At 34.4% G+C, this 27705-nt stretch overlaps 3 protein-coding genes across 4 annotated transcripts; 2 read left to right on the forward strand and 1 right to left on the reverse strand.

Annotated features, from left to right (window-relative positions):
* Nucleotides 1-203: 203 nt before the first annotated feature.
* On the reverse strand, nucleotides 204-2197 carry LOC129239256 (protein-serine O-palmitoleoyltransferase porcupine). Its single transcript, XM_054874624.1, has one exon. It carries the CDS (start codon nucleotides 2031-2033, stop codon nucleotides 561-563), a length of 1473 nt encoding a protein of 490 aa, XP_054730599.1. The 5' UTR covers nucleotides 2034-2197; the 3' UTR covers nucleotides 204-560.
* A 4847-nt stretch (nucleotides 2198-7044) lies between these two features.
* LOC129237562 (ran-binding protein 16) lies at nucleotides 7045-16731 on the forward strand. 2 transcript variants are annotated; one of them, XM_054872380.1, is made up of 21 exons: nucleotides 7045-7395; nucleotides 7519-7748; nucleotides 7814-7979; nucleotides 8067-8296; nucleotides 8365-8581; nucleotides 8657-8755; nucleotides 8818-8964; nucleotides 9029-9502; nucleotides 9567-9772; nucleotides 10070-10214; nucleotides 10280-10427; nucleotides 10502-10655; nucleotides 10736-11141; nucleotides 11409-11547; nucleotides 11615-11692; nucleotides 11749-11810; nucleotides 11879-12018; nucleotides 12075-12194; nucleotides 12267-12337; nucleotides 15602-15708; nucleotides 16328-16731. In XM_054872380.1, the coding sequence occupies exons 1-20, from the start codon at nucleotides 7393-7395 to the stop codon at nucleotides 15682-15684; spliced, it is 3318 nt and encodes a 1105-aa protein (XP_054728355.1). In that variant the 5' UTR covers nucleotides 7045-7392; the 3' UTR covers nucleotides 15685-15708; nucleotides 16328-16731. The 2 variants fall into 2 exon arrangements, with proteins under 2 accessions (XP_054728355.1, XP_054728356.1); XM_054872381.1 differs by lacking the exon at nucleotides 15602-15708.
* A 3663-nt stretch (nucleotides 16732-20394) lies between these two features.
* On the forward strand, nucleotides 20395-27463 carry LOC129236774 (guanine nucleotide-binding protein subunit beta-1). Its single transcript, XM_054870984.1, has 3 exons — nucleotides 20395-20672; nucleotides 21038-21612; nucleotides 22950-27463. Exon 3 carries the CDS (start codon nucleotides 23022-23024, stop codon nucleotides 24042-24044), a length of 1023 nt encoding a protein of 340 aa, XP_054726959.1. The 5' UTR covers nucleotides 20395-20672; nucleotides 21038-21612; nucleotides 22950-23021; the 3' UTR covers nucleotides 24045-27463.
* The last annotated feature ends 242 nt before the right edge of the window (nucleotides 27464-27705 follow it).

Raw genomic sequence — 27705 nt, forward strand, 5'->3', positions numbered from 1 at the left:
ATAAACGTTGTCCAGATCAATACCATCCAATTCTGGCCATAAAAAATTGTTAATCATCTTTCGATAGCGATAGATAACACCTGTTATTGGAAAACCCTGTATATATGCAAGGCAAGTGGCCTTTGATACCTCGGATATTAAAAGACACAAACGGGTTAATGCACACAAATAAACAAAATGTATATTTTCATGTTGTCAAAAAAGTTCTTCGGAATTTTATACATGGCATACATACATACGTATACGTACATATATTTATTGATTAAACTTATGGGATATCTAACAATATTTATTTTCAAAATTACAATTCAATTGCAATAGAAAAATTATTGCAAACAACTACTTATCCATTATTTAAGTACTACGTACGTTTAGGAAATATTAAAAATAAAATTATCTTAGAAATACTTAGTCGGAAATCTCAGTACAGCAAGAACCTTATTTCTAAAGTTATACATATGTATGTATGTAAATGCATAACATAAAATATTTCTCTTTTGTTATGATTTTGTACAAATATTATACATTTTTCCATACGAAATTCTGCCGATTGTTTGATGCTATATAATTAAGTAAAGAAGATATGTAAGAAGTGCAATCCAATGGTTCAAAAAACTAACTGTCGACCAAGTTGTGAGATCGACAAAACTTCTAACTTCCGGAACGTCCTCTTCCATCGTGGATTCATTCATTATTGCACCTAAGTAGGCTAAATGGAAAATAGCAAGTATGGAAAATAAGAGATTTGCTACTTTTACTAGTATCGAGCCATCTCTTAGCCAACCATGACTGGGACAATATTTAAAGCGACAAGGCTTTCTACAATTATTGGCGGTAATGCACGCATTAAACGCATTTGCTAGTTTAGCCCGAAGCTTATATTCCACACAACTAAAACCTGCTAATGAGATTAATACTAAATATATCTTCACATATTCGCCATGTAAAAGGGATGAAACTAAATAGGTGACAAAAATTGCAAGTAATTGGCTATCATAACGTTTGTAAATTCCGCGAAATATATGTTCCTTTAAGAAGGTATGCATAGGAATATTCCATTTGCGCACTACCGTGCTCAGTGAACGTGGGAATTCAATTTGTAAGGGCTCTGTGACCATGTGGCCTAGCCATGCATTAGGCTTTATGTCTTTGTTTAGTGAAATGCCACCTGCAGCAATTGAAGCTTGTGATAAGAAACTGACGAAATAATGGCTACAACGTACAGCGAACGCGTCACGAAAAATGCGCATCCAAATCGGGGTATTGTTTGCAAATATCAATGGTACAATACAATTCGATAAATTGACAAAGCATAAGGAAAGCACACTACATAACGAACACCATATTATCCATTGCATATGTAGTCTTGGTGATGGATTTGGACGTATGCTATATAAATAAGAGCTGTAAGAAACCCAAGGACCAATTATCAAAGTCGCCGGCATAAAAATATAACCAAAAAAAGAAAAGATATTTGGAACTATTACTTTTTGCCGGCTGTTTAATGCGCAATATCCCATTTCGAAAGCTACTGATATAATTTTCATGTTCGTAACCATGATGGATCCCTTAATGATTTGCCAAGACACTTGATGTTTCCATATAAGCTCCGAGCCAATTTGTGCCGAAAGTGTGAATATAACCATAATAACACCAATATTCTTTCTACAAGCAGCAAACTGATGTAGAATATGCAAAATCATGTAAGATATCCCAGCAACAAAAAATAAAATAAATGAATTTTTTCCCATGGTTATAATTAATACACTACTTCCCGCTAAAGTAGAAATTATGTGTAGTAGCCAGTCATTCTTAGTTTGAATTCGAGAAAATACGGCTAGAGCTAAACGTCCGATGATACTCCAACCAATTAAAATACTCATATACCACAAAATTTGTAAGGTTGATGGCATAATGCAGGTTTCGAATGTGTTTTCCCATGAATATATTGGCTGGTTCTCCTCAAATATAGTGTCATAATCCATTTCGCCATCATCCATTTGTTCATCATAGTTATAATAGTAATACGACATAATTTGTTCCTTATCTCAATTTTCTGCCCCCTCTAATATATCCATGTGCACCGTGTAAAATTACTTCTTAAACCAAAATTTACTAACAAAATAAACCGAGCAAATTGGCTTCAGCGCTAATGTTTACAAACTGTCTGCATGAGGGGGTTTCACACTGCACTCTATAACTTCGTTATATGTTAACTTGGTAAGCTCTTCTAAGTGCCTTCACAGTGACCGAGGTATCGTAGTATCGGGAATTTTCAAAAATCCTGCGATAAAATTTACGATACTACGACACGGAAGGGAAGTAATTTTTCATTTACATGGGGCTCTCGTTAGTTTGATCGTAACAGCTGACAGGGGACTGCGTTTGCGTCGGTGACTGTTTGCAGCAGTCTATTTGCTCTTCTTCTCGATAAAATGATAATGAATTTTATAAACCAGTTGATTGTTTATTTACAGAAGAAATAATAGTGCACGGTGGTTGTTTTGCTCCACCTTGAGGAAAAAAACAATAAAGTAATATGCCAAGAAGGAGTGAAAAGTCTAAAGAACGAAGGTAATTTATTAGTAAAATCTAATATTGAGTTTCCACGTGTTTCTATTATTTTTATTATTCGGTTTCTTTATTTAACTTAAGCTGCTTTAAACTTTACGTGAGAAGTAATAACACAAAATATCCATTTGCATTGCTATAACCTGTTTGTGTTGAAGACGCATAATTACTTGCGACCTGATTAATAGTGTTGTAAAGTAAAAGCGAGGTCATTGTGAATGGGCTGGTGGAAAGTATTTAATTGGGAAATTCTAGCTAAACGTTATGTAGAGTATACACGCTCCAACCGTTGTATCAGCATGGACTTGTTGGATAAACAGTTGTACCATGTATAGTATGGTTTTTGTTTGTTTTAATTTTTGGTCGGCGGAGTTAGCGGTTGTACAATGAGTTGGAACGTGTATATGCAGATTGTACAATACAACTAACTTTATTTACATTCTTCTTTTGAGTCATTTACAAGGAAAATAAATTTAAACAAATTAAAAATAAAAATGTAGAAAAATGAAGCAAACATTAAAAAAATAAAAGCACATAATAAATAAAATCAAATTTCAACAAACATTATTATTGAAAAAATTTCACTTCATTCCTGCATTTTTCGAAATGTTCAACACCACGAATATGAAAATAATAAAGTTGGACAACGCGTTGTGTATCATGTAGGAACGTGCATACTTTAACAGCCAGAATCAAAATAGTGGAAAGAAAATTCGTTCGGTTTGCTTTGAGTTCCCTTAATTTCGTTGACACTATGGCATCTAAAAGAACTGCTCATATGCTTATGCTTGCCTTTGATATCGGAAGTGGTTTTTTTGATCTGTCCAGGGCTTCTACGTTTATATTTGCCATATTCCTTGAGTGATTCTGAAGCCCCCTATTACTATTTCGACCTGATTTTTTGAGCTCTAACATAATTTAATTAACAAGACTTCAAAATGTTTTAATATTGATTTTTCGTTGTCGGTATTTATATTTAAATCTTTTATTAATTGACAACTCTTATAATTTTATCTCTATTACTTGTTTGTTTTTTTCACATACCATTGTTCTTTTGTAATCTAGTCTGTAAAATTGTAATTAAAGACTGAATAAATTTGAATTGAATTGGATTGAGAGCATAAAGAAAAAACAAAAACGTATGGTACGAATTTCATTACAGAAATCAGCTGTCGATCGTTTCTTCTGGCTTACGTTGTTACGCTTGTTACGATTTTCTCCACATAAAAGCTCTCTCTATAATTTCTCTCTCGATCACTAGATTGATAAATAAAAGTCTCAAACTAATGGCAACACAATTACGCTTATTATCTGTACTTTATATTACTTACACGTACGTTCACACGTTCCATCGCCACAATAAAATTTGCATGTGCTGGGAACATTAAACGAGGTAGAAGTGATTTCGACATTTTTTTTCGAACTGCGACTGAAATGTTAAGGGTTAAGAAACCCTTTATAATTTATAATTATAGCTTTTCATTTTAATTTCAAATTGAGAGCTGTGCGACAATATCAAATAATAAAATGGCTGGCGAGAGCCAGGACAATAAACTGTTGTGTCCTTCTATATATAAGGTTGTCAAAAAAGTCTTGCGGTATTTTTATTGAATTTTCAATTGTTCATAAAATTGGTTATAATAATGCGATTTAAGTCAGATATGCACCGTTTTGTTCGATGACGAATTCCCAACGAGATGCCAACTTCATAATGCCCCTCTTATAGAAGCTCGCTTCCCTATTGTCAAAAAACTCGGAAAGCCAATTTTCACAGGGCTCTCTTGTGGACAACTTCCGACTACCAAGCTCGTTCGCCATGGACAGAAATAGGTGGTAATCACTTGGTGCAAGATCCGGACTATACGGTGGATGCAAAAGAACCTCCCATCCGAGCTCCCGGAGCTTCGCGTCACCAAAGATGTGTGTGGCCTGGCGTTGTCCTGATGGAACACAATTCGGCCTCTGTCGATCAAAGATGGCCTCTTCTGCATGAGTGCTGCATTCAAGCGTTCCAGTTGTTGGCAGTACAGGTCCGAATTGAGCGTTTGGTCATAGGGGAGCAGCTCATAGTGGATGATTCCCTGCCAATCCCACCAAACACACAGAAGAACCTTCCTGGCCGTCAATCCAGGCTTGGCCACCGTCTGGGCAGCTTCACCGCTTTTCGACCACGACCGTTTGCGCTTCACGTTGTCGTAAGTGACCCACTTTTCATCGCCAGTCACCATCCGCTTCAAAAACGGGTCGATTTTGTTGCGATTCAGAAGCGATTCGCATGCATCCATACGGGCAAAAATGTTTTTTTGCGTCAAGTCATGTGGCACCCATACATCGAGCTTCTTTTTGAATCCAAGCTTCTTCAAATGGTTTATAACGGTTTGATGACTCATGCCCAGCTCTTGGCCGATGCTACGGCTGCTACTATGCCGGTCTCTTTCGATCAATTCAGCAATTTTATCGCAATTTTCGACGACAGGCCTTCCGGACCGTGGCGCATCTTCGATCACCTCTGCACCAGAACGAAAACGTTGAAACCATCGTTGTGCGGTGGAAATGGAAACTGTATCGGGTCCATAAACTGCACACATTTTATTGGCAGCATGAGATGCATTTTTGCCTTTATCGTAGTAGTACTGTAAAATATGCTGTATTTTCTCTTTATTTTGCTCCATGTTTGCGACGCTATAACTCACGAACGACTAAAAGCAAACAACAATTAATCAAACACGTGTTAGCACGTGAAAAGAGCTTTCCAAAAAGCTCTAGCGTGAACCGATGCGACGAATACAACTAGAACTACGCGCTTGCAAAGACAAGCTTGCGGAAATACCGCAAGACTTTTTTGACAACCTTATATATATATATATATAATTGGCGCGTACACCCTTTTTGGATGACCGAGCTCCTCCTCGTATTTGTAGTGTGCGCCTTGATGTTGTTCCACAAATGGAGGGACCTACAGCTTCAAGCCGACTACGAACGGCAGATTTGAAGAGGAGCTTTTTCATGACAGAAATACACTCGGAGGTTTCCCATTGCCGAGGGGCGACCGCTATTAGAAAAATGTTTTTCTTAACTTTGGTGTTTTCACCGAGATTCGAACCGACGTTCTCTCTGTCAATTCCGAATGATAGTCGCGCACCAACCCATTCGGCTACGGCGGCCATGTGTCCTTCTATGTCTCCTAATTATCAAGTCTAGCGGCAACCGCTAAGAGATACTTTTACTTAACGTCTCGACAGTAAATTGTTGAGGTTTTTCAATAGTCGATTTCGATGAAATTGTCAATCGAGGCTGCAAATTGAATAAAGTTGGCAATTCATGTTAAGAATTAGTTGGCCTCTTCTATTCTCCACTTCTCTGCTCGCTATCTCTCTGCTCGACTAACTTGATGAAACATTTGTATGCGAAAGCAACAACAAAGTTATCGAGCAAGATTCGCCGTAAGCGAGTATGGTTATACCTCATTAAATTGGAATAACTCACTGTCTTACAAACACATGTAATTTAAGGCAGCTCTATTCCAGCGTTGCCAAGATATGTTCATTTATGCCAGTTGCTTCATCTATGCGCCACTTGCTCACGATTGACGAAAAGGGGCCCGTTGATAAATAATGTGTTGTGCTAAATACGGATACGCCCGACGTTTACATCTGGGAAAACAGCATATTAAAATTCCATATGTTAAATTAATCCAATGTCAGTGGTTCTGTATTATGTTTACTTAGAGACCCTGTAATAAGAATGTCAGTCAGCGAAGAGCCGTGTGAAATACTATTTAAAAAACATTTCTGTAATTAATTGTGCATATTTTCAATTCATAATAAAAACTTAATTAAATGAAAATGCTTTTATAACTGCTTAACATATTGCAGTAAATTTTATGCCCACTTAAATATGTAAATTCATATAAACACTCAAAGAGCAAGAAGATAACAAAAAAGTTGTATAAGTACATACAGACTAAAATATCTGTATTTTTTATAACCTCATCCATAGTGGAATATGGGGAAAATAACAATAAACTAAAAGGCAAAAAGTAAGATTCCATCGATTTAAAACTCCAATTTCTTGAAATATAAAATATTATAATAATGAACGTGACAATACTCTTAACTCACCTCGTTATTTGTTTTATTAAAATCATAATACAAACTTTAACAAAAGTAGGCTCCGCCCAACGAAAAGGAGCTATCCTGAGTGGAGCTCCGAGACATAGTTCGGCTGCATACAAAAAAAAACCTTAAAAATTAAGAATTGGCGCGAATACTTCTGTTTGGTGTAAGGCCAAGTTCCTTCTTCTATTTGTGATGTTCGTCTTGACGTTGTTTCACAAGTGGAAGGACCTAGAGTTTTAGCCAACTCCGCCTTTTGAGAATGACCTTAGTAAATATTAAAGTCTCGTACGTGCTTAGTACTTAATCTTTCTTTTTGTTTTAGTTCTAAAAAGCATCGTTCTCGCTGTGGTGGCAACCTCTTTCAAACTGTCAATGGCCGCTGTTGAAAAACAAGAAATATACAGAGAAACATAAAATTGTGAATTTGCAATCACAATTTGTAATAACTGCTCCACAAAATCAGAAACTTGAACATAAACAATTGAGAATTGAATTGATAGTGATACTTATTAATAAAAATAATATTGTTTCGAAAGATCCCATATCGTACAGCGTGAAGTTAAGATCTGCTGTGGTACAAAGTAGCTAAGCCGTGGGGCTGAATTCAACGTTTAAATAAAATTAGAAGTTCTTATAGGAAAACAATATTTCTCGTTTTATAGCAGGAGTATTGATTTACAAGTATTTTAAGTCTTAAGTAATAATGGTAAGTGTGATGGCGTTCTAAACGCATTTCTTTGTGGCAGGTAGTATTCAGTTATTACAAAATTTCTAAATCGGTCTTAAGGTTATGTTCATAGTTTAAATAAATAATATTTGTATACCACAGGAAATACAGCAGTTAGAAATACTTTGTAAGCAGCTCTATGAGGCAACCGACTCAGTGATACGTTCTGATGCTGAAAAAGCATTAGTAGCTTTCGTAAGCAGCCAGGATGCGTTACCCAAATGTCAAATGCTTTTAGAACGTGCAGATTCCAGCTATGCACAGATGTTGGCGGCGACAACGCTTACTAAATTAATACAAGGACTCAATTTAGAACAGCGCATTGATATCAGGTTAAACAAAAAAAATATATATATATTTTCGTACTTTTAAATAACAAAGTATGTTTGCCCCGCAGAAGTTACGTGTTAAATTATTTGGCCAATAGACCAAACTTGCAACATTTCGTGGTGCAAGCGCTCGTTACACTTCTCGCAAAGATAACAAAATATGGCTGGTTCGATATGTACAAGAGTGAATTGATTTTTCAAAATCTTTTTGAGGATGTGAAGAAGTTCTTACAGGTGGGGCTCTTCTATTTTATATTCATTCCTTATAATTACATATACCCCTAATATAAATTTAAAACAAATATCAAATTAATTTTGTAGGGTTCGGTAGAACATTGTACTATTGGCGTTCAAATTTTATCGCAACTCGTTCTGGAAATGAATTCCATAGTTGAAGTCGATGTGAATTTATCTTTTTCAAAGAACCGAAAGATTGCCACTTCATTCCGAGACCAACAACTGTATGATATTTTTTTATTATCCTGTTCGTTGTTGGTTACTGCGCGTGACAACAGCAAAAATTTAAACTTTATGGATGAATCCCAACAAGCGTTCGTATTAAAATCAGTGAAATGTTTTCTTTAAATAATGATAATGGTTAATGTGTTTTCTTTAATAGACTAATTTCACACGTATTGCGTCTAACGAAAAATTGCCTGAGCTTTGATTTTATTGGTAGTTCAACGGATGAATCATCCGATGACATGAACAGTGTGCAGATACCCACATCATGGAGACCAGCGTTTTTAGATTCTAATACTTTGAAACTATTTTTCGATCTGTACCAGATACTCCCCAATGGTTTGGCCAGTTATTCTCTCTCTTGTCTCGTACAAGTAAGTTCTAAATAACAATATAAATATTGACAAGACACACATTAGTTTTTATATTAACCTTATGATATTTCATAGATGACTTCTGTGCGTCGTTCGCTTTTCAATAATTCAGAGCGAACAAAATTTCTTACTCATTTGGTGGAAGGCGTCAAAAATATACTCGTGAATTTACATGTAAATTTATTTTCTTTGCTTATTTCGATATTTAAATTTAATAAAATCTGAATTACTTATAGGGACTTAGTGACCCGGACAACTATCATGAATTTTGCCGCCTTTTGGCGCGCCTAAAATCTAATTACCAGTTGGGTGAACTTATAGCAGTACCATGTTATCCAGAAGCAATCCAGTTGATAGCAAAGTTTACTGTGCAATCGCTTCAGGTTAGTTTTGTATAATCTGCATTTTATTTGCTCAGCATTAACAGATCAATTTAACATGTATTAGATATGGCAGTTTGCTCCAAATAGTGTCCATTATTTGCTTACTTTGTGGCAACGAATGGTAGCATCTGTGCCGTACGTTAAATCCCCCGAACCACATTTATTGGGGACGTATACACCTGAGGTGACCAAAGCTTATATTGAGTCGCGTCTCGATGCTGTTCCAGTTATTGTGCGCGACAATATGGAAGATCCTTTGGACGATTTATGTATGGTTCAACAACAATTGGAGCAATTGTCTGTGATCGAGCGTTGTGAATATGACAAAACGTGTACATTGCTTGTTCAGCATTTTGATCAAAAGGCCCGAGAGTATGAAAACTTGCTGCAGACGCCTAATGCTAATCCAATGGATATTACCGTCCATGAATTGCAGCTCACTTGGCTAGTTTATGTCATTGGATCAGCAATCGTTGGGCGCCTGACCGTTAACTCGAACGATGATCATGACACGATGGATGCAGAATTAGTGATCAGGGTATGTGCGGCTACAACTTGCTTAGAATGAGCCTCATAATAAGACGTTTTCAAAATGATTTTAGGTGCTACAATTAATGAGTTTAACGGATGCCCGATTACCACAAGCAGGTTGTGAGAAACTTGAATTGGCTATATTAAGTTTTTTGGAACAAGTCCGCAAAATGCACATCAGTGAACAAACGCAAAAGGCAAATGTTTATAAACGTCTTAGCGAAGTGTTTGGTTTAAATGACGACCAAATGCTCTTAAGTTTTATTAATCGCAAAATGTGAGTAAACTTTTTATACTTTTAATATTTCATATACATATTTTTGAATCGCAAGTTAATATTTGCATAAATAATTTTGTTATACGTTTATTTTTGTAAGGTAGTGTTTTCAATTTGGAATTATTAAAACAAATAAAACAAAAACATACCTCAGTTTGAATAATTAAAATAATTCAGAGTAAAAAAAAAACACCTTTTACAGCGTACAAGAGGCGCATCCTTAAAGTATTTTTACCTCCTACAAACAGTTTGGTTAGTACTTCAATTAATTATGATAAATTATTACCTTAATTACAGCATAACTAATCTTAAATTCTGGGGTCATTCTGAACAAATCATAACTAAAACACTAATGTTGCTTTCGGATCTATCTGTGCATTTTAATTCTGTGAGAAAGCTAGCGAAATTGGAGGAGGTGCAATTCATGTTAACCCATCATACGGTGAGTGGTCGATGCGTTTATTTCATCTTTGCTTTAAGCTGACTGTTAATTAACGTATTTGCTAGAGTGAGCACTTTCCGTTTTTGGGTACCAATTCATCGTTATCGGAGATGCGTTGCCGCACAATGTTCTATACTTCGCTTGGGCGCTTGCTTATGTTCGACTTGGGCGAAGATGAGGAGCGTTTCTACAACTTTTTAACACCTCTCACAAGTAATATGCCAACGACATTCATCAATATCTCGACATTCATCATTTATTAATTGGCGAAATTTATATACTTGCAGACCAATTTGAATCACTTGGCACTGTTTTGATGGATGCTAACAGTTTTCCAAACGAGGAGGCCAAGAAGGCAATTATTGGCTTGGCACGAGATTTACGTGGCCTAGCTCAACCATTAAATGCTCGTATACCCTATACAATGCTGTTTGAATGGCTGTAAGTGACTTAGATGGCGTTTATTTTTAAGAACTTCAAGAACTCTTTTGTACATGACTGTTTCATATTCTATTTCTAAGTTACTACGCCGATTACTTGCCCATACTCATACGTGCCGTGGAGTTGTGGGCTCATGATCCTGCGGTCACAACCCCTGTACTGAAATTGTTCGCCGAGCTTGTGCATTGCCGCACTCAACGTTTGCAAGGCAACGTATCAAGCCCAATGGGAATTCTATTATTTCGAGAGGCGTCCAAACTGATATGCATTTATGGAAATCGTATATTACATCTGGATGTGCCGCGGGATCAGCAGTATCCAATGCGTTTAAAAGGCATTTCGATTTGCTTCTTAATTCTTAAAAATGCCTTGGGAGGAAATTACGTAAACTTTGGCGTATTTAAGCTATACGGCGATGATACACTTGATAACGTTTTGAATATTGCTGCAAAGCTTATAATGTCAATACAGCAAAATGACTTGTTGGTGGGTATCAAGGCGTAGCCGTACAAGGTGATAGCAGAAGTACAAAAACACCATGTTGTATTTGGTTTTTGTAATTTGACGTTAACATTCAATGACATTCAATATTTCAATCAGAATGTAAACAACCAAACAAAAGACAACAAAAAAGACAGATCTCTTCGACATTGAGACTACTGCTGCCACCTTGTATGGACCCGCTCTGGTGGGTATATTGCATTCAAAAACCGAAATATAATTGAATAATTGCAACGTGATTATTCTGAACAGGAATATCCGAAATTGTCTTCGTCGTATTATGGATTGCTCAACTGCTTATCACAGGATCACATAACATTTCTAGCAAGTTTAGAACCGCGAGCGTTTGTCTATATTTTGGAGAGCCTTTCAAAAGGCCTTTCTGCTTTAGGTAAAAATAAAAACAATTTGCTTTAGTATCACTTACTTTAAAAATGCAAACTTGATTACCACTACAGATTCGACGATTTATATCAGCTGCTGTTCCATATTGGATAGTATCGTATCGTATATATTTAAACAATTACAATTAAAGGGTATGTTTGTGACTGTAGATTGAAGCAGAAAATATTTATGTATTTAAATATTTCAGTTTCGACATTCCCAAACAAAAAATTGCGTAATATCTCTCCTGAAAACGCACAGTTCCTTGAGGTATTTTTAATTAATGAATTTTGAAGAAATAAATTTTGTAGTTGTCTTAATTTAAATGCTCTTTTCAGGTAGTGGAGATGAACTCAGAGTTGTTACAAAATATGATGTCCACTTTGTTGAACAACGTCATGGCAGAAGACTGCAGAAATCAGTGGTCAATGTCACGACCCCTATTAGTTCTCATACTTCTATATGAAGACTACTTTAGGTACGTCCCCTATGATATGTGCATCCTCACCACTAAGACTTCTATTATTATTATAGATCTTTAAAAGATAATATAATCCGGGCACAACCATTAGATAAACAACAAACAATGGCGCAATGGTTTGAAGATCTTATGGTCGGTATAGAGCGAAACGTGTCGAGCAAAAATAAAGAGAAGTATTTAAAATTTTGCGGGCTAACTTTATTAAAATTTGAGTTATAATTCTCTATACTTTGTATGTATTTTAGATTTACGCAAAATCTTTCATCGTTCCGTCGTGATGTTGTTAATTTACCAAAATCATCAAGTTATAATACAGGTAAGTTCTAAGAAAATACTCTATTATTTAATAAAACATTGCTTAAACTTGTGAACACAGCTGGGCAATACGGATTACGTTTACGAAATGATTATGACTGCAGTAGTCTTCAGAAGAAAATCCAGTTAAAATTAATATAATCGTCTGTCGCATGAACTTAGATTAAGATTTCAGCAATGTATTTTTGAAAGAGTTGGATTCAACATTGCTGTCATCGTAATGTAAGTTCTTTTAATGAAGGATTACTTAAAATGTAGTAAGAACTACTACTAAATAAGAATTACTGTAATCGTTGCAAAGTGTTAGTCTTACTAAATATTAGTAGAAGTCACTGCCATTACATATATTTACTTTGTGAAGTGAATTTCAGTCAGAAAAAATAATTTTTAAGCTTTACGTTGCTATCAATACCTGAAATAAATTAGAAATTAGTATGGCAGAGAATAACATAGTAGAAAATAGTATTGATAGAAAGTGATAGAAAATATACCAGTAACAAAGACAAAAATACGTTCCCACGACAGTCGGTTTTACGTTACCGGAACGACGAAGATTTCTATCTGGTCAAGGACTGTTACTCCAGCAGCATTCCCGTACATGCATGGGAAATGTTTATGTTGCTACAACAACAATAAAAATTCGAACGTACCCACGACTGTCGGTTCTACGTAGCCGAAACGACCCGAATTTTTATTCGGCCATGAACTGTCACTCTAGCAGAATTTCCCATATATATGTATAGCGAACAACAACAACAAATTCCCTCGAATACCCGGTGGTAAAAATTACTACTAAAAAATAAATTTACTAATGCAAAATATTAATATTTCAAAAATTCGATATCGATTGTATCATCTTATGCAGAACAGTAAGACTCTTCGCTTAAACCTATATTTAGAAAATTCGTAAAATTTAAACAATTACATAAGAAAATGTTGAAGTTTTCCCAGAAATGCAATATTTACTCTATTCAACTTCTTCCCTATTTAACTTTTGCACAATTCTCGAATTACTTCGTTTACGATTACTCAAAAAATTGTAATTAAGAAAAGCTTAAGTCTGGAATTATTTATTGTAATCGTTCATCGAATGCTTTCTTTATTCCGTGATTCCGTTTACTGTAATTGTATTTTACTTTTTTCCTGAATTGAGATTACTGTAATTTTAATTAAAGGTCAATTCGATAATTTAAAAGTTTTGAAGTTGCGATTAAAATAATCATAATCCTATATGCAATTAATTGCACATTTAATTCTTATTGCCCAGCTCTGCTTGTGACAACGGGAAAATTTGGTAATAGAGATTTTTAGTGCAATTTTTTTCGACATTTAAGTTTTCAGCAAACTTCACGGCAAAATTTAAAAACGATTTAATATTCAAGTCAATGCGAATCTATTAATATCAGGTGATATCAGTAGACCAGCTGATTTGTTTTTTTTTTCTTTCGCCGTGTACATTCGGATGCCAGCACAAAAGGAAATGACGAGAAGTCGTTCCATTCGCACTATCGTCGTATGCTTCTAGCTTCCAATCCACAGAGAACGTTAATGATATATATATGCAAATACGTTTCTTTGTTTCCTTTATTTATTTTAAAGTTTTATACTATCTAGAAAATGCATACATACAAATGTATGTATATTATTATTCCCTGTAATAAAATGTAAATTGAAAAAGATTTGGTTTGCCAAAGGAACAAAAAATGCATATTCAAATGTAAATATGTACATATGTCGATATACCAAAACACTTGTATGCTATGAATTAATTTCGACTCAAAAAATTAGTAAAAATTTTCATCAAATTTGTTTAGTTTTAAATTTACTAAAACGCACATACCAAAATGTGAGAGGTCGTTTTATAATGTATTTTTTTAAATTAAATCAAAATATTAAAGTTACTTTGATTTGATTTGGCGCATATAATAAATTCAATCATTTTTTCTTCATCACCTTTGTTTGAAAATACAAATTGAATAAATTTTCGTTTACCAAGGGAACATAAAAATGCACAAGCAAATGCCTTGCAAAATGCCGTCGGCATTCGTCAATTTGATTTCATACAGAAACCAAAAACTGAGCAGAGCCAATGTACTTGTACATAATTCACTGTAATCAGCCCTGTTAAGAACTTCCCCGCTGTCGAGTTAAGCGAGGTGAAATAGTGTTCGCGGTTTCACTTCATTTTTGACAATTCACACTATTCGTAGCTCGTGAGAATTCTCTATATTTAACGTTCTCTGCAATCCATGTCGGTTGTTCAACGCATTTTGTCCTTTTCTTTTTCTTTGCTATTTTCCAATATACAAAACCTTGTTGCTGTTGAGTCCAATTGACAATCCTGCTTCCTAGAGAGATGTATGTTATGATGAAAATGAAAATTTAATATATTTTAAAGTTGTATAGTAAACTTTGGGTGTACAAAAAACTTTTACCTGTGCCATAACATATGTATCGTTTTTACACTCCTTCTCGTGGCTTGTATTATTATTTTTTATTTATTTTAAATAAAGAGTCTAAGGCTAATGGCGGCTGTTCGGAAGTGCACAAGTTCGAAACTCCATGCACGAAACATCAATTGATAAAAAAGTGTTTGTCTAATAGTGACCGTCCCTCGACAAACAATGCAAATCTCAAGTGTATTTCTCATAAAAAACCACCTGCCTAAAGAAACATGCAGGCCCTTCCATTTCTTGCAAAACATCAAAACGCCCACCACAAATTGGTGGAGAATATAACTATAAAATATTCATATAATTCATTAGCTTAAAGTCGAAAAAACATTGTGATATATATGTATATGTATTATACTCGTATATACTTTACTTGATTCCTGTGCATTTCATATGTAAAGCGCTAAGTTTTCCCATACCTTTGCTAATATTAGCTGTGTTCTTTACGCGCTTATGCGTCTGCGCTTAAAATTTGTATGAAGCAATCACAGTTTTATGTGAAATAGTTGTGGATGAAATCGGTGCTTCCAAGTTTTGCTATGCAGTTTCTAACGGCTTTTTGCAATCTGCTTTATCGACCGTAAATATTGAACGAAATAACCTTTCTAACCGCTTGCGTTTTTCAATGCGTAATTGATTTCAATAAATATTGATTTGATATTTCTTGAACAGTGGTGCCATTGTCGATGTGCGTTTTGTTTTTTGCTGTAGGCACAAATTCATATGCGGGTAAAAAACACAGCTACTAATTTTTGATTTATCGTGTGATATGCAGGGCGAGTTAATCTATATTTATTTATTATTTATTTCAGTTAATGTTGTCAGTTCAGTTAGCGATATCAATGATTTTTTGCTCAACGAGCTCGAGAAAGAGTACATGAGGGACGATGACTAAAAGTTTTCCAGCGCTCGTGGGAGGGTAAATGTTAAATCATATGTATATTAATGATTAAGAACTTGTAACATTATTTCATCTGCTTATTAGTATTTTTTATTTCGGTTTTGTTTAGTTTGAGTCTTTTCGTTCACATACTGCATTATAGAACTATTGTCACACGATATATTATTTTATAATTAGAAAAGATCTGGGAAAAGTGCTTATCGTATGTATATTTACTTATAGATACATGGGTATCTACATATAATATGTATATGAGAAAATTGTATCCTTGGTTGGAATAATAATGCACGTGAAGTAATAAAGTGGGAAATTGATTGATATAAACTGATATAAAAATAATTGATTGAAATAAATGATAAAGGTTTTGGAGCCTTCTCTTTCATATAACATATTAGTAAAAATATGTTTTTAATAAAAGTTTCAAAAACAATAACAATACAAGTGGATTGTTTGAAACAAACTTAAATGCTAAAAATGAAGCATGAAACCATCTTAAGCAAAAAGCGATTTGGACCATTCACACAAAAAGCAAAGTGCCTCTAGACTGAAGATTGAATATGTATTGCGTATATTTACATACATATGGGTGTGTGTGAAACTAACCTAATTTATTTCGATCTTATTTATATATTTTCAGATAATGCGTACCAAGTCTATTCAGAGACAAATTATTCAGTATCTGTTTAAGAACAGCTTGGAGAAGGCCAACATTTTACAATTTTAAATGTCTTGCACCTGCTGGTTAAGTTTGAACGGCTGAAAATCGATAACTCATAGTGATTACAAATGAAAAAAAATATATATAATAAGGAAAGATAACAAGAAATATAGATATATTTAAATTTATATATTACTTTGCTGCATTTGAGTGTGCTGTACAGATTTTATTAATGAAAGGACATCGAAAGCGATAAGTGGCTGGTTGCGCTGGCTCGATTTTATTTTGCTAACATAAAAGTTTGTCATATGTTACGCGTAAGATGATTATTTTATACGTGGACAAAGCAAAATTTTAATAAAAACAATTGATGTAAATAATGATTTATGTTTGTGCATTATAATTACAAGCACGGCCGCCTCTGTCAAGCAGGTTGCGCATGATTACCATTGAGTTGGTCTAAGCATCGATGATCACTGTGGAAAACCTTCAAGAGACGGCCTTATTCGAGTTGCAATCACATCCGCTGAGTTGCACGATTTTTTACGTAAAATTCAACCAACTTTGGCAAAAGTATAGGCTTCTAACCGTCAAAAATTCGCCTATTGTTGCATGAAAGTCTTCTAAATTGGTTTGCACGATTGCTTCATTGGTTTCTTTAGGCCTCTTCTTTTCGCCAAGCGTTAGCGAGTGGCGAATAGATGATGCGACTGGTATAAATAAACATATCTAGCGCTACAATAGAACTGCCTAAAAATTACATTTCTTTGTAAAATAGAGAGTTATACCAGTTTAATTAGGTACAACCGTACTCGCTTACCGGCGAATCTTGCTCGATAACTATAGGCGAATAAAAACTACTCCCCGCTCGCTATCTCACTACTTGACTAACTTGACGAAAAAATTTCCATGCGAAAGCAACAACAAAGTTTAAGTTATTTAAGACAGCTCTATTATAGCGCTGCCGAGATGTGATCATTTATACCAGTTGCTTCATTTATTCGGCACTTGCTAACGCTTGGAAAAAAGAAGAGACCTTTTGTTGTTGCTTTCACGTGCAAATTTTTCGTCAAGTCAGTCGAGCAGAGAAGTGGCGAATAGAAGAGGACTTACATCTTATCGTTGAGCGTTGAAAATACTTTTTTTCTTGAAGTTATAAATCAGTTTAGTATTGTGGAAAAACATAGAATTTGTTGTAAAAACTGCATATACCACTAAATTTTATTATATTTAGAAGCAATGAATAGCACATAACTGAAAAAGTGGGTTTCGGGACAATACGTACATTTTCAAGTAGCGTACAGTAATTATTTGATATATACACCTTTCCTCTTTATGAAGCGATACGCGTATGAATTATTGCGGATGAAATGGGTGCTTCCAAGTTTTGTTATGTAGTTTTTATCGGCTCTTTGCAATCTGCTTTATCGGCCGTAAATATTAAACGAAATGCCAAACAGAATTCTGAATTCTATATCAATATACATTTCTCTATTAATTAAAAACTGCGCCATACATTGCAAATGCATGAATTTTATTTTTTGCCAATTTTGGCGATTTTTCTTCTCTAAACTTATCTTTGCACTAATAAACTTAATTCGCCAATTTCCATGGCTAAATCACTAAGTAAGTAGTATCATAGACGCCTAATCATAGGTTCGCGCTAAACCCAGTGTCGTCAATCCCGTTGCAGAATTTAAAGCAAGTAATATACAATAACGGCCGCTTTAGTACAGCACCACTATCGATAGTTGAAAATACTATCGAATGGTTGCATTCCTATTTATCTAAAAAGATCAATTCAAGGAATTTGGCGCTTGTGTAAGAAATATAAACAAAATTTATCAATTCGTATGTGTATAATATAATTTTAATTTGTTTTAAATTAATGACTTTATTGCCATATCAGGGTACTGGTGATATTGGCAGTTTGCTGTAAAATGGGAAATTCGGAAGACTCGCAAGGGAAGATTTATTTAGCCTGTGGCCACGGCTAAGTTTATACATTTGGACAGCTTATAATGCGGTGAACAGTCCTGAAGCAGAAATTTTGTCCAGCGGCGTGTTTTCACGACTCCGAAGTATGAATATATTTTACGCATTCGAAAGAAAAAAATTGCTAGATGTCGCTCATTCGATAAAAAATATAGACAAGTGGAAACACGTTCAAGTTTTTTGACCATTTAAAACATGTCCATCTCAACATCAGCTAAAAACCAAGTTGTTAAAAATAATAAAGAATTTCCCAGATATGAAAAATACGATAATAATACGGAACGTAAGGAAAATGCTGACGATTGCTGCGGGCAATCAAACTTTCCGCATTGCAAAAGCAGAGAATGTAAATAAATGAATGAGAAGGCGCAAATGTTAGGTAACTTTTTTTCGGTCTTCAATGGATAATGAAAATTATTTGACGGTAATTTGCCACTTTATTACAGACAATTGTAAACTGCAAGTAACGGTTCAGTCTTAATTGAATTAGAATGCGCACATTAGTGATTCTCAAAACTCACTGTTATAGAGTTTATGAGCTGTGGAACACACTTAGCTTGGCATTGCCTTTTAAACAGTAATTTGAACTGGTTTCTAACATTAAAGGAGAAAAAAATGTACGAATATACACATAACACAATATAAACTTATAGGTATGACATTTATTCCTTCATTACATTCTAAATCCATAAAAGCAAAAGAAAATAACAAGATACCTCACTTCATTTTTTACATAACGGTAAATAATTTCAATTCAACCAGAAAGTCTGCTTTCATTTTGTTTCTTTTAATAGTACCGTTATTTTATTAGGACTTTTTTCGTTCTTTTTTATTACAATTGATCGGTTAGCGAACTCAGTTGCACATTTTATTTAAAGTGTTAATAATTGGTAACATGGAAACTAAAGAAAAAAAATTAATGTGTCGAAAAGAAAAATATTTAGTCTTGAATCATTAAATTTACTGGGCAATACTGCTGTTTCCGTGGCGCCGCAATTGAATGGCGGATTCTTATAGAACTCGACAAAAGAAAACGAAATGAAGAAGTAAAATTTTTTGATATCTCGCTTAGTTTTCAAGTAATTTAATGTTAAAGTTCTCTAATTTAGCGAAAAGTTGGTGTTGCCATACACTTGAAATAAAAACGAAGTTCGTATGCAGAGATGTTCAGTAGAAGGTTCATTGTAAAACTGCAGTATTTTTTGCTCTAATTTTAAGTTGAGAAATAATTTTGAAAATAAAAACATACAACTTATTCAAACTTAAAAACAATGATTTTAAGCGTATCTCAAAAAATAATAAAGTAATTAAAATTAAATTAATTGACACAGTATTTTTGCGTAGAACTTTTTTTCGCGTGGGCGGCCTTCGGCCGCGCTTCAAAAAAATAACCCTCATCAGTCCAACTCCGGCTACACAATCCACAGTATTTTTGCGTAGAACTTCTTTCCGTGTTGTAGTAAGGAGGCCCAACATTAACACTAAACTTAAATACTTAATTTTTGTTCATATTTTTGTTTCATTTGCAGGCATCCGGCAACATCATACTGTTGTCATTCCAATCTTCTTATTCGCGTTTAAAATTGGAAAGTGACTGTATGGACAAATGCATTTGCATTTTATTTTAATAAAAATAATTCGAATATAAGGATAAAAATAAGTATATTTCGTGAATTTTAGTGAAGTGTTAAAAAATATATAGTGTAATGTGGCAAATTATAGTGAAGCTCCAAAGGGCATTTTGAGACCTTTTTTATTCAATATCTCGATAACTAAGCGAGATATCAAAAAATTTCACTCCTTCATTTCGTTTTCTTTTGTCGAGTTCTATAAGAATCCGTCATCAGATTGCGGCGCCACGGAAACAGCAGAATCCCCATTTACTGACTTACTGACGTCTTTTAGTGGCTTTGAGGAGGGCCATTTTTCGTATTCTATACATGGTGTGTCGCCCTATGCCTAAATTGTCTTTCGTTGAAATATGAGAAAGTGTACGTTTTGTGTTTCGTTCAGTAGGTGATAGGTGTTGGCCGAATTGTCAAACGTCAAAGTTACAGCGAACGCAAAAAGAAGCAGCAGCAGCAGCAGCAGCGGCAGTAACTTTTGATTATTGCCGCTCTCTCTTCCAGGAAGTAGCAGAATTAAAGCTGTGTAGAAGTGTGTCTCGAGTTGATTGAATGTAAAATTTTATTGCAGAAGGCATTTGAAAAAGCGGATAGTGTGATGATTTAGTTAAAAGAAGAAAAAACACACTTCTAAGTTCAATTAAATTTTGAACATTTGGATACGGTGAATAGTGATTTGTATAAAGTGAAAAGCTGAGGAAAATGTAAGGGAAAAATTCCATGAAAAAATTAGTAATATGCCTTGTGTTAATAAGAGAAGAAGCACCCCATAGTGTGGAGTAAATGCTCCACATTAAAGGGAGAAGCGCAACTTGCAGATCCGAGAAAATATCTAAAATTGATTTTTCTTTTCTCAATCTTTTCCTCTCTTTCGTGCATTTGGTTTTGTGGATCTGGACGTCTGAATATGGCTGGTATGAATGCGACAACTGTTTGCTGATTTGTTCGTTGATTTTTCGTTAAACTCGCTCGCTGTTGTTGCAATGGCACAACTACTATCGCACTCTGGTGCTCGTTGTACGTCCGTCTTATTCGACAACTACGTATTTCGCTGCTTTTGCTGTCGCAGTCGCTGCCTTCGTTCTCCATCAAGTCTCCCTATTGGTGGTGCAAATTACAAGCGATTTTGGTGTACCAAAAAAGTAGAGCTAAGTAGAAGAAGAAAACGGAACAGTAAAGGAAATTTTTTAATTCATCTGTAGAAAAAGTACGGTTAAAATTGTAAAAGTGATCGAAAAATATATAAGAAGGACGAATTGGTAAAAGTCGCTGAAGAGTAGGCAAAAAGTAGGACTAAGCTCCGCATTAATTGCCGGAGTAGTGAAAAGAAAAAATTTATTCACCGCCACTCCATAACCCGAATACGAAACAATTGAAAATTATAGGAGGTGGAAATATACATATAGATACAGCAGCAAAAATAAACGAGCATAGAAGAAAGGAAAGTATTTGCACAGCAGCGACATAAAAAATCCTTAATACCTAAAACTGAATTTTAAAATAAAGCACAAATAGTGGAAAGCACAAATCTTCGATTAAAATAGCATTGGTTGCGACCACTTCAAGTTGCAGCCTATAAGCAGAGGAGACAAAACCGCACCCTTAATTCACCCTTCTAACATCGTCAGTTGAGAAAATATATAGGTACATTTTATGACAAACGAAGAGATAAAGAATAGAATTATCCATGGTAAAAGAAGGTAATTCCATTGGTACTATTTTTTTATTTTTATTTATTTTTTTTTTTATTAAAAAATTGAATTTCTGACAGTTTCCCAGATGTAAACATTTGTCAGCGTTTTCCCATTGGAATTTTTTGGGGGAGGGATATTTTATATCGTATATGAGGGAAATATAAAACCTGGTGTATATTGATGAATGAAGTATTCAATTAACACAATAACTGACTAATTAAGAATATCCTGATTTTTAAATATTTTCATGACTAAATAACTAAAGATAGTTCAATGTGGTTATATGATTTTAAAAATCGTTGTACTTCCTATGTTGCTGCTTTGTAAACTTGAAGACATTTCTCCAATATAGTTTAACACCCATCAGTCCCTGGCAAAAAATACCAATTTTGACTAAACACCAAAAAAAAAAAAAATTTGAGCATGAAAAACCGAAAAGTAGAAGTCGTATATTTATAGAAAACATATTAAAATAAATTGGAAGAATAGACATAAAAGAAACAAACAACATCCATTGTGCTTCACATTCTTCACACAAAATTAAGCGATGATATTAAATTTACAAAGGACTGATGCATATTAAAATAGCATAGCGGGAAGCAGGAGTAGACATCTCGGCCTGGTACGGTCAAAAGAAAGGCCCATACACTCAGCCCAATTCAAACCATCTGAGTTGAACTTTGGGCACTGACTTTGGATGAGGTATTAAGAAGAGTAAAGGACACAAGAGAACTTTAGATCGAAGTGCAAACTAACAATTATTCTATTCTAAATAAGCATAAGGAGAATATTTGGATCAATTTGAGTTTCTGCGAATGTAGGAACATTGTACCTACATATATCTCTTGAAAAACACAGGACAAACTCTATTATTTTAGAAATGTAACAAAATATTTGCTTATTCCAATTTGCTTTTCCATATTTTGCTTTTGAGAATAAGAGGCTTTCATGGTGGCCTTGAATAAACTAATAAGTACAAATTTTACGATTGACATTTTGTAATTTTTTTTTAGTATCGTATGTACAAAGTATTGACCAATGATCTGATAATTTAAAAATAGAAGTTGGGCTCTTTCTTCTTATTAATTTTAAATTCAAAATTTAAACTTTCATTCACAATATCAAACAAGAAGGTATAGTAGCTTGAAATGTTAAAATCTGTTTAAATGATAGGTGTTTATATCGCAATGGAACAACTTTTCTTTTATCATGGTATTGTCGTATGCCAATATTTGAATATATAAGTGAATTAAGTTTAAATTATATATTCATTATACATACATCTAGGAGCTCCGAAACATAACCAATTCGAAAGGTAACCAATTCTTCTGCAGTAACGTCAACAGCAAGACCATCGAAATGAATGAATTAGATAGCTTAAGACAAGAAGCCGAATCTCTTAAAAATGCCATACGAGATGCACGAAAGGCTGCATGTGACACAAGTTTGGTGCAAGCTGCAGCATCTTTGGAACCAATAGGTCGCATTCAGATGCGCACTCGCCGTACTCTTCGAGGTCATTTGGCAAAAATCTATGCAATGCATTGGGGCAGCGACTCGCGTAATTTGGTGTCGGCCTCACAAGACGGAAAATTGATCGTATGGGATTCACACACCACCAATAAGGTGCACGCTATACCATTGCGGTCCTCATGGGTGATGACGTGCGCTTATGCGCCTTCGGGTAGTTACGTCGCCTGTGGAGGCCTTGACAACATGTGTTCAATCTACAACTTGAAGACGCGCGAAGGCAATGTGCGCGTCTCGCGTGAGCTGCCTGGCCACGGTGGCTACCTGTCATGCTGTCGCTTTCTGGATGATAATCAGATTGTTACCAGCTCCGGCGATATGACCTGTGGTCTCTGGGATATCGAGACAGGTCAACAGGTAACCTCTTTCTTGGGCCATACAGGTGACGTAATGGCGTTATCTTTAGCGCCAGGGTGCAAAACATTTGTATCAGGTGCTTGTGATGCCTCGGCCAAGTTGTGGGATATTCGTGAAGGTGTATGTAAACAAACTTTTCCGGGCCACGAGTCTGATATCAATGCGGTGACTTTCTTCCCTAATGGACAAGCATTTGCAACAGGTTCTGACGATGCCACGTGCCGCCTTTTCGATATTCGCGCCGACCAGGAACTGGCCATGTATTCGCACGACAACATTATCTGCGGTATCACATCAGTAGCGTTCTCAAAGAGTGGACGTCTGCTTCTGGCCGGCTACGATGATTTTAATTGCAATGTTTGGGATACAATGAAAGCAGAACGGTCCGGTATTTTGGCAGGCCATGATAATCGGGTCTCATGTCTAGGGGTGACCGAAAATGGCATGGCCGTTGCAACAGGTTCATGGGACTCGTTTTTGCGTGTGTGGAATTAAAGTGTTGGCGACTGTGCGTTACCAAGCCAATAGTGGATGTGATGCGGATACAAGTGTGGAAGGAGTGGGATACGGAGGAGTGAAAAGAAAATAGTATTCTTGTTGACTTACGGAATTAATGGCAGGCGCTTTCCCAACTCACCGAGAGATCATACAACCAAATCCATCAAAAATGGCCACTTCCACGCTCCTAGTCCTCATTATACTCCATTTTGCGGCAGTAAATTTAGATTTTTACATATAATACACAAAAAAATCCAACTAGTAAACACGCATACACAAACAATTTAACACTCGAACAATCGAACACCCGGGAAAAGGGACATCGGGACACTGGACATAAGACGGAAGCATATGCTGACACACATAACCGATTTATATACAAGCTTACATTAAACAAATTATTTATATAAAATATATACATACATAAAACATATAAGTTAAAAGTAAAGTCAAAGTGAAAAAACCAGACGGATAAAAAATTAAAAAAAAAATAATAAAGTGAAAAAACAAAGCCACTAAGCAAAAGTATGCAAGCAAAATAAAAGAATATTAAGATTATGATTATGATGAAACAGTAAAAAATGCTGAGGCACAGAGAAAAAACATAGCACAAAAGGCATTAAAAAGCTAAGGCTTTAACAAAGTTTAAGTCGCAGCGAAATCTGTTGAAAACGCATTTACAAAACCACAGCAAGAAATTTAAATCGAAATGATTCAAGCGAAAGGCGTTATAGAAGTAAAAACTAAAACATAAGGAGCAAAGAATACTTGAAATGAAACCCAATAAGATTTATAAATTTTTCTTATTAATTTTAAGCCCTAATTTATATACAACTCAAAATTAAAAAAGAAAGAAAATTTAAAAAAGTAAACGAATAAATTTTATATATGGCCATATAAGCTATACAGCAGCAACAGCAAAAATCATACTTACATACATAATACAGCAAAAAAAAAAAACGAGATAAAAAAGAATAGGATGAAAACTAAATTTAACATAATGATCGTAAAATAATTTGTATATTAAAGTATTTAAAAGGTAAACAACATTAGCAGCGGTATCAGCAGTAGAAACATAACATTGATCACACCGCTAGCGATAATAACATAATAAACTACGTCACGTCACTACGTGCATAGGAGAAATCTATGTTTCAAGTATTAGAACAATTGGAATACAAGATCACTAAAGAGAAATTGAAAATCATAACCAATACAAAAATTATAGCAGCAAGAAAAGTAAGATTAAATTTAATGATTTGGTAAACAGACGACAGGTACATGTAATCACACATTGCACATGTAAATGCATAAATACCGCTTACATTTTCGTTACAACAGTGCGGGGGAATGTTTATTAAAATAATATGTTGACCAATGGAGTGCATAATTTAATAAAGTTAAAAAGAAAGGAAACAACTTTAATAGGTTTGAGTTGTGGGAAACCTAGAAAGGAGTATAATGGAAATGTATTGTCACTTAAATATGACTATTTTTTTTTTTAGGTATTTTAGGCTTGCTGTGATTTGTAAATGTAAAAGTTTGCAGAAACGGCATAATATGCTAAAACGAAGATATACATTAAACATGCGAAATCGAATTGACAAATAACACCTCATGGTTGCATGTAAATACCGTAACGTTACCATAATATTAGTAGAAAGTTAGGAATTCACATTAAATATCTACAAGATAAGAAATATTTTCAATGTCTTTTCAAAATGTTTAGTCCGAGTACATGTGCTGATATACTTTGATGTTGATATCACGCATCGTTACACTGAACTATCAACAAAGTTGCGAAACTTGGTGCGAACTCTACTGCATTTTATAACTATTATCACTTCCTTGCCACAAGGGTACTTATTTCGCACAACACAGAGGGTGTACTAATAGACGTGCCCGCATTCAAATATGATTACTTGTCATACGATTTATATTAAAAATGTATTTGTGATTTTCGTTTGTACGCTATGCGACTTGATTTGGATTATATAATATAAAAAATGCTTGGCCTCAGCTCAATCTTACATATTCAGCTTTGAATCAAAATCAAATAAAATACACAAATTGTATAGACTTTGTGGCATAAAGCAAAATTTTTAATTATTTTCCGACTGCCCTTAAAGTAACACCTACTCAAATTTTGCAGACGCACACGTAACACGAGTAACTATGAAAAATGTACAACCAAAACGCACACATTCAATTTTATGCTACCTAATGCTAATTAGTTAAGAAAAACATACCTATGAGTTTCAACTGGTTGCAATTGCATATTATTTATATTTTATAGTATACGTACGCGGGTATAGTATATACTTATATACATACATATACACCTAACATACATGTAATAAATTTAATTTTATTTGTTTAATGTATGTAAAGATAAAATTATGTTTACAAATACTGAGTCACGAAGCATCTCTGTATATCAAATCATACGTGGGTTCAGAATTGTTGGCGATAACAAAATCAAACCTGCAGAAGCAGAAGCGGAAGCCTAAGATTATAAAATTATATTTTATTTAACCTGATTTTTGCATTCTTGTATAATAATTGGGATGAAATTCTCAATTATGGTTTCATGTATGTTAATTGTTTTTCTTGTTTTATAATTTAAATTTATTATTATACTGTATTAAATTGAGCTTTAAACACTTGTAAACGTATTTATTTTTTGTTTTGTGTGCTTTAGAAGATTTGAATGAGCACGTTAACAGTAGGGTAAAACTCGATCCCTAATTTATATATGAAGAACGACTAACTGCATTTAATGTAACCTTTTGCATTGCGTTGCGCGTATTTACAGGATCTCTGAAGTACCGCACAGACAATTCATGTTTAATTTTTTAAACTTTAATTGACCTATCCCCGTACTGGATTCCAACTGTACCCTTTTAATGCCGCAAACCTGCCGTGGACTTAACTCTAATATTCAATTTCCATATTCAATTATCATTTCAAGTCTTATGAACAAATTAAAATATATTATATTTCAAGAGTTTGACACAAGCTTTCCTTCAATCAATTGTTTCCATCATTTAGTTGAACTACTATTTAAATCAATCAACTTTCTCTACCTTTAATAACGATCCAAGTGGAACTTTTTGTAGTATATTCACAAAAAAAACAAGTCTTAAACCAGAAAAATAAGTTCAAAATTATTTCCCAATTTTTTATGTATTGAAAGAAAATAAAAATCATTAATATAATACGTGAGTCCTTGGTGGAGAAAATATGCATGTATTTTTTAGTTCGGAAAAGCGTTAGATACGCACTTGTGTTTAGAAGCCAAAATTAAATGTAAAGAACAGCTGAACAAAAATGACCTAAATATAACTAAAAGAATGATGCCAGAAAAAGGGATCGCTGCATGTAACGTAAATGAAATAAAATTTAAAACATCTCAACTCATATTTAAATCTGTAATTATAATTAAAATAAACTGAAATTTAAATAAAAAATACATTTGCTTAGTTAGTGTAAACAAAAAACAATAATTGAATTTGGGTAAAGGGATTGAATACTGGTTAGGTTTACTAAAAACTGTGAAACTATTTTTAAAGAAATTATTCTCTTCAAAATTTGTTTTGGTTTACTGTCTGTTTTACGAGTATATGGTTTTCTGGTACGCCAAGGAGTGCAGGTAATC

This window comes from Anastrepha obliqua, chromosome 2, assembly GCF_027943255.1.
Source record: "Anastrepha obliqua isolate idAnaObli1 chromosome 2, idAnaObli1_1.0, whole genome shotgun sequence".
In the NCBI taxonomy this organism is placed as follows: Eukaryota; Metazoa; Arthropoda; class Insecta; order Diptera; family Tephritidae; genus Anastrepha; species Anastrepha obliqua.